Source organism: Urocitellus parryii, chromosome 2 (assembly GCF_045843805.1).
Source record: "Urocitellus parryii isolate mUroPar1 chromosome 2, mUroPar1.hap1, whole genome shotgun sequence".
Taxonomy (NCBI): domain Eukaryota; kingdom Metazoa; phylum Chordata; class Mammalia; order Rodentia; family Sciuridae; genus Urocitellus; species Urocitellus parryii.
This window is the reverse complement of record NC_135532.1, coordinates 81,065,181-81,073,430: the sequence shown is the minus strand read 5'-3', so window position 1 is coordinate 81,073,430 and position 8,250 is coordinate 81,065,181. Positions and strand designations below refer to the sequence as shown.

The following is an 8,250-nucleotide window of genomic DNA, read 5'->3' as shown; positions in this document are numbered from 1 at the left end:
TGCAAACAGAAGAGGGACTACTATTATTAGAGAAGGGGGGGCTGAGTGGATGGTATTAAAGCACAATATATTCATGTATAAAAATGTCATAGTGAAATCCACTGATTTGTACAATAAATATGAGTTAATACTTAAAAAGAAGTTGTTCTTGGGCTGGGACTATAGCTCAGTTGCAGAGCACTTGCCTAGCATGTGTGAGGCACTGGATTCGATCCTCTCAGCACCACACATAAATAAATAAAATAAAGGCATGCTGTCCATCTACAACTATAAAATTTTTTTTAAAAGTTGTTCTTAACATAGGCAGGTTTGTGGAGTTGGAACAAATAGTGTTATGAAAGATGCAGAATTTTTCAGTTCCTCAACCTAACCACATCAGGGATGTGATTCTACTATAAAGATTATGCCCATCGTTGACCACAAATCACTTATTGTCATAAGTGCCTATCTTATACTGCAAATAAGTGTCCTCTCCAACTTCCACAGTGCCCAGCAAACACAGCATTCTCCTGGATCCAAAAGATGACTAGCTGTCCTTTAAATAGGTCAAAGGTGCCAAGTCTATGGCCATTTAATCACCGCCATCTTCAAGTTTTGCAAACAAACAAAAAAGGTCACACTCTACATCAGACTGACTACTTAATGGAAGTTCCTTGAATCACTGTAATTATCAACCCTTAGTCCTTGATCCATTTTCTCTTAGCCAGATTGTCTAATCTACACAATGATGGTATTACCTTGTTTTGCTTGGATTAGGAAAGCCTGTTAGAACTGTTTTGACATTTTGAGCCAAAGAATGCGGCCCCTGTACCCAGGATAGCCTCTCGCTGCTCCCAGCGTTGCTTCCCTAGGTGCACCCAAGGATCAGAACCCCGAGACGAGGCTGAGGCCGCCTACATCTCGCGATAGCTAAGCAACGCGAGACTTCGCAGGTCATCAGAGGTGGGGTGTGGTGCGGTGCGCGGCGCTCTAGTGCTTCCGCAAAGATGGCGGCGGCTGCGGGCAGAAGCGCTCGGCTAGCGGCCTGGGGCGAAAGATTGCGGAGGGGACTCGCTGCCAGCCGCCGAGCCGTGCCAAGCCCTGGCCCCTTGGCAGCAGCAGTCGCCGGCGTGACCCTGGCAGGGGCAGGAGCGGCCTGGCATCACGGCCGCCTGAATGTCGCGGCTCGCGACAGCAGCCCCCCCGCCTTAGCACAGGTATGCGACGGGCCTTTTCAGCTAGGCTACCCAGGCTCTTCCCTCTGACATCCCCGCGGGGTCTCTCGATAGGTGGGACTTGCTTCTTTCTGGCCGTGGCCCCAGAGAACATTCGAGGCCGGTGGCAAGCCATACACAGCCACGCAAGGGAGGATTCCAGGGAAGGTGAAGGCAACCGACTTCAAACCCATCACCTTCAAACCCGTGAATTTGGTGGATAGAAGTGTGGGCGTGTCTTAAGTCCAAGGCTCTTATAGCAGGATTTCTGGGTACATCTCGCCCCTCACTCCCTCCCTGGTCAGTGAAATGACATTCGAATTTGCAGGTGGTGTGCATGTCATATACCCCACCCGAACATAGCTTATAACTTTATAACTAAAAATTTTAGGATCGCTCTTTTGTATAGCATGAAGTTGTCTTAGTAGATGACTTTTTTCAAATATTAACCCTAAAGATTAGCTGGTTAACAATTTCCAGATTTCATTATCAACTCTTAAGAAATCCTATTACATTTTTATAAAACTTAATGTTTTAGTGGACCGTGAATATTAAGCAGAAAAGACCTCCATCTGTTAAAGGTAAAGATCAAGTTCCCTACTTGAAGGTAAATGATATTGCCATGTAAAACATTTGAAACACTACTATTTTGCTGATACCGTATAAAGTGTAAGTGTATATATGTGAAATTTTTGGAAATTAAAAGTACTGTTTTATTTTTGTTATGTTTACATTGTGCCTTTGTAATGAAAATCTTAAGGAACAAATATAACAAAAAGAGGAAAGCAGAACTTGTAAAATAGAATTAATTATTGGCTGATAATATATTTAACATACCAAATAGCGGGGCTAGGGTTGTGGCTCAGTGGTAGACCACTTGCCTAGCATTTGTGAGGCCCTGAGTTCGACCCTCAGCAGCACATTGAAGGTTGAAGAATCCGTCTTGTAGTTTATCATAGATTTCTTGTCAGCTAATCTTGTGTCAAGCAGTTCTGTTTATGATTCATCCTTGGTTTCTCTGCTTCCCTTCTCAATCTCTTAATTCACCCTATTTAGAACCCTTGGATTAATCTTCCCCACAGTTTAATCCTACAATGTACCCTTCTTCAAACCATTAGTGCCCCATTTTGCCTAGAATAAAATCTGCATTTTTTTCTAGTGCTGAACATTGAACCCAGGGCCTCATGCCTGGTAGGCAAGTGTCTCCCTCTGAGCTACATCCCCAGCCTTCAACATTTCTAAACTTGATTGCTCAGAACCTCTATAGTCATATTCTGACCTGTTACTACTTGGATACCTTCCAACCAAAGTGATTCAGACTGTCCCCAGAAGATGAGTTGAATTCTCCTCCCCCCCCCTTTTAGCAGTTGTACAGTGATTTCTCTCCATTTATCTTGTCTTGTATTGTTTTCTGACACACTTCTAGCCTATTTTTGTTTTAAATTCCTGACTTGACCCTAAAAGTTCATACCATCATCCACAGTACTTTGTATTCTTTCTCTTTCTCTCTCTCTCACCCCTGCAACTTTGTGACTTTCAGCTTAGCTAAAGTGATACAGAAACCACTTTTATCAATTGTCTTGTAAAGTCTTGTGGCAGAACATTTACCTTTTTAAAAAATATATTTTTTTAGTTGTTGGGGACCTTTTATTCTGTTTACTTTTTTATTTATGTGTGGTGCTGAGAATCAAACCCAATGCCTCACACATGCCAGACAAGCACTCTACCACTGAGCCACAACTCAGCCTCAAGAACAGTTACTTAATGTGCTTATTGGATCAGTTTAAAACAGTGGCTCTCATCCTTTGATTGCCACAGTAGACATTTCCTCTCAACAACAGTGACTGAATAATGTGATATTCAGTATATCTATAACTTGAAAACTCTGTCTACCTCACTGATTTTGATAGATATCCCTAAGGGAGAGTCCTCTTAATCCTTCACCACCACAACTTTGGGAGCATATGTGCATAGTTGAGATAGATATTTTTGGTTTTGATTAATAATCTTTCATTTCTTGATACAATTTTATTTATCAGTATTATTATTGATTGTTATTTTACTTATTATCACCTAGGGATCTGTAATAATAGTGATAATGTTCTTAACTTTCAATCATCATACTAAATAATTTTTCCAGTATAAATTGTGAATATATAGAAATAGAGTACTACACTTTTTTGATTCCCATGCAACTAGCAGCTTGCACTTGTGATGGTCAAATAGAAATTAAGGGTATAATTCCAGGTCAGAAAAAGTAAATAAGTTGGAATTTCCTTTCTTTCTTCTTTCCACAATTATTGAAATCTTACTATGTGCCAGGCTATATGAAAGAAGTAGGAATTAGACAGCTTATGTGTTTTCAGTTAATGGGAGAGGACAGTTTTATTTATTTATTTTAATTGGTTCTTGTTATACATGATAGTATAATCCATTTTAATATAATTATACAAGGATGGAATATATTCTAATTATGATCCCAGGCTTGTGGATGTACACAACGGTGAAATTCACTGTGGTGTATTCATATATGTGCATAGGAAAGTTATGTCAGATTCATTTCGCTGTCTTTCCTTTTCCTATCCTTTCATTCCCTTGCCTACTCCACTGTACTTTTTCTTTCTTTCCCCCCCCCCACATGTGTCTCTGATAATGTTAGCTTCCATGTATATACACACACATAACGGAGTATACTCAGCCATAAGAGAAATTACTTTATAACATTTGCCAGTAAATGGCAACACATATCACATTTTCTTTATCCATTCATCTGTTGAAGGGCACTTAGGTTGGTTCCATAGCTTAGCTATTGTAAATTATGGTACTATAAACATTGATATGGCTGTATAACTGTAGTATGCTGATTTTAACTTCTTTGGATATATATTGAGGAGTGGAATAACTAGATCAAATGGTGATTTCATTCCTAATTTTTTGAGGAATATCCATACTACTTTCCAAAGTATTTGCACCAGTTTGCAGTCCCATCAACCATGTCTGAATGTACCCTTTCCCCACATCCTCACCAACATTTATTATTACTTGTATTGATAAATACCATTCTGGCTGGAGTGAGATAAAATCTTAGTATAGTTTTAATTTGCATTTCTCTAATTGCTAGAGATGTTGAACATTTTTTTCATATATTTGTTGGCCATTTTTATTTCTTCTTTTGAGAATTGTCTGTTTAGTTCTTTGGGAGAGGGTGGTTTTAATACAGTGTCATAAATGCTGTGGTATGTATAAGTGCTGGATGCTATGGGTATGTACTAGGAAAGCACCTAAAAAGTCTTGATGTCCTAAAGGAATGATATGTAAATGGTCACCTGAAGGATGATTGGGAATTTGCCAGGAAGAAAAGAGAAAGAGTGTTGCTAGCACAGGGGATAGCTTTCCAGAGGTCTGAAAGAAAAACTAACTCAGCAGGAAGTGAGCTGCAAAAGATGGATATGAGTAGTAACTGGGAATCGCCATGTGACAGGAATTTTACCTTTAGGACAGTAGGGAACTATTTCAGTAGTTTTAAAGCCTGATGGAGCCCCACCACTACCATCTCCACCCCAGATCCAGGCATAGAATGCAAGGGATCTAGGAGCTTAAAAAAAAAGTTGCATTTTTGTTTTCATTCACCTATAATTTAAAGTTTTCTTTAATAATGGATGTAGGCAACAAACTACCATAGTATTATAGTGATCAACTTTGTCATCAATAGAAGTGTCAGATATCTTCCTATCATAGTTACAGATATCTCAAAGTATCACTTCTAAATTACTTATTAAAACTGCCACCATACCATGTTATTTAATGCATGAAGTACAGTGCCAGGCACAGTGGTGCACACCTTTGATCCCAGCAGCTTGGGAGACTGAGGCAGGAGGATCCTGAGTTCAAAGCCAACCTCAGGAATGAATTAAGAACTGGAGTTACAGAGCTATTGGAATAATTCAGGAAAGTTGATGGAAGATGAGTAGATGAATTCAAAAAGATAGATTTGTAAGGAGTCTGAGTTACAGAAGTCTTATACAAAATGTATTGTTTCAGAAATATATAGTGGGCAACAAACTGCCTCCTATAAAAAAAAATCCTTATTGGAACTTACTTTAGAGCTCATCAACATTTCAATTACTCTGTGTAAACTTCCTCTAAAACATGTAATAATGTTTGAAAATTATTTTAAGATTTTAATATACTGTCATTACAGTATTGTCATATGTGATTCATGCTTAGTAAAATCAAATAAAAATGGCAGAAGGGTTGAGACAAAGAAAGTATCATTTAATCCATTCTGCTATGAAAAGGTAGCATCATTCTTAACAAACTATGTTATATTAAAAAATAAAAAAAAATTATTTCAGTAGGGGAGGGATTACAATAGAAAGTTACAACAAAGTTGTTATGGCTATCATTGTATTTTGTTGTTGCAAGCTAGAAAAAATACGTTAGTAAACCAAAACTAATGAAAACAAGCAAAGCTCCTTGTCATTAAATAAACCTTCAACAGCATTTAAGGTCAGAGTAAAAATACAGTTTTTCTGAACCATTTGTGTTACATATAAATCATTGTAATAATAGGGCCCAAAACTGGGGGGATGGGGGAGAAAAGAAGAAAATAAGGCCAAAGTAAAGTATAATATAGTTCACAGTTGATGTAGTTTATAGTTGACAGCAGTGATAATATTTTATTTGTTCTTATTCACTTGTTAATTTCATTTATTCCCCAAATTCTTGCATTTTGGGCATTAGTTAATATGTACTATTGAATACTGTAACTTCATGATTTCATGAGAAGTTTTTGTTTATTTGCTTTTCTACAGAAAATTTGTTGACTGCTATTAAAAAGGTAAAAATATTTTGCATATCTTGGTGTATAATGCTGTATTCCATGTTCTTAATAAGTCCAAATTCCTTATTATATAAATTCATTTGTATTCAATTCTCTTTGATAGGTTTATTTACACTTGTATGTATAACTCCTTAACATTTTTTGTTGTTATTTAGTTGGGCTCATTGGTTGATTGGTTGGTTCGTTAGTTCCTTCTTTCCTTCTTTCCTTCTTTCCTCCCTTCCCTCCCCCTTACTATTCTTTGGAGTTATTTTTTCTACTCTTCTATTTTGTCTTCCCCAGAATGAACTCTCGACTGTCTTTTTCATGCCAGTATTTTGGTGTCTGGAACATTTGCCGTCACATAATGGCACATAATAAATGTTTAGCAAAATAAATGAACTGAACTTATTATTTAACAGAATGACCTTGTCTATCTTCAGTTTGTTTGGCATTTATGGAACTACTAAATAATCAGTATATAAGATCATTTAAAATCAGCTAAGCTATTAACTGTCTTAAATATACTCAGTTAGACACTTGGAACTAGACACACCATGCCCAGTAAAAAAAAAAAAAAAAAAAAAGAGAGAGAGAGACCATGCCCTTTTCTGCTATATTCCAAAGGACTACTATGTATTTGCTACATAGAAGGTATAGTAAATATTTACTAAATGAGTTAATGAAATCTTAATTTTAATAGTAGTTATTACTGTTGTCTCAAAAGTTTAAAGATGGGTCTATTTCACTGGGTGCCATGGCGCATGCCTGTAAACCCAGTGGCTCAGGAGGCTGAGGCAAGAGGATCAAAGCCAGCCTCAGCAAAAGCAAGGTCCTAAGCAACTCAGTGACACCCTGTCTCTAAATAAAATACAAAATAGCTGGGGATATGGCTCAGTGGTCAAGTGCCCCTAAGTTCAATTCCCAGTACCAAAAAAAAAGATGGGCATATTTCACATATTAACTCCTGGTGAGACTGAATTTTTAATTAATATTATTAACATTTACATGTATCTTTATATAGCAAGCCTTGCCCTTGACTATCATTAAAAATACTAAATATCAGTTTTAGAGCATTAATAAAATCAATTGCATTTTTACTCCAATTATTGAGATGCTTCAACTGGTAAACCTCTGACTGATTTATTTTTAAATTTGGAGAATAGTTCCAACATATGGCAAAAACCAACTGCACTAATAAATACTGTATTTTCATGTTGTAGTTAAATTCATGGTACATACTTTGTATAATATTGCTTACACCAACTGAAGATATAAATATAACAAGGTCTGTGCCTTAGCAATTCACTATAAATTCTCTTAGGGAGAGAAGGATTTTGATTTACTATGAAAAGTATTTTAGGTAAAGAGTGAGCCACATTAGAATCTGAATGTGGCTGACTCAGGCTTTAAAGGTGAGGAAGTGAATTGTAAGAGTGGAGACAGGAAAGAGAGGCAAGATTGGAAAGGCAGAGGAAAGAAGGGTGGATTAGGGGCTGAGAGTTAATACACTGATAATTGGTGTAGTCCAAGAGAGTTTCACCTTGTGGGACAGGGAAATCCCTACTTGACTACTTACATACAATAAAGGGAACAAAGTAAGCTTTTCTCATATTTGCATTATACGAAGAACTAAAGATAGGTGGGCACTTGATATGATCCAATTTGTCCTTTGTATTTCTGCAGCTATCAAATAATTCTTTTACTGCCCAATAAAAGGAACTTTTGCTGGGTGTGGTGGCATGCATCTGTAATCCCAGAAACTTGGGAGGCTGAGATAGGAGGATCGCAAGTTCAAAGCCAGCCTCAGCAACTTAGTGAGACCCTGACTTAAAATAAAAAAATTTAAGAAAGGGCTATCCAAACTATAGCAACATCGATGAAATTATGAATTTTTATGGTTATGAGACATATCTTTATTGATGACAGGAAAGCCGGTAAGTTCAATGTGATAGCTAATGTTAAGTGTCAGCATGGCCAGGCTATGGTGTCTGATTGAATGATCAATCACCAGTTTAAATTTAATAACTGTAAGAATACTTTTTAGTTTGATTAGCATTTAATCAGTAGACTTTGATCAAAGCAGATTGCCCTCCATATGTAGGTGGGTCTCATCCAATTATTAGAAGGCTTTATGAGCAAAGACTGGGGTTTCCTGAGGAAAAATGAATTTGACCTCCAAAACTGCAACATAGAAACCCTGACTGGATTCTCAGCCTTCCCTGCCTGCACTGC

General features: G+C 37.3%; 1 protein-coding gene across 3 annotated transcripts in view; it reads left to right on the top strand.

The window, feature by feature from the left end:
• The first annotated feature begins 950 nt into the window (after window positions 1-950).
• Window positions 951-8,250, top strand: part of Micu2 (mitochondrial calcium uptake 2) — a 109,520-nt gene continuing 102,220 nt past the window's right edge. The window contains exon 1 of one of the 3 annotated variants that reach the window (XM_026394916.2): window positions 951-1,196. In XM_026394916.2, coding sequence (XP_026250701.1) covers window positions 987-1,196 — 210 coding nt within the window. In that variant the 5' untranslated portion in view covers window positions 951-986. The remainder of the gene's footprint in view (window positions 1,197-8,250) is intronic. The other 2 variants (XM_026394915.2, XM_026394917.2) reach the window with 2 other exon arrangements.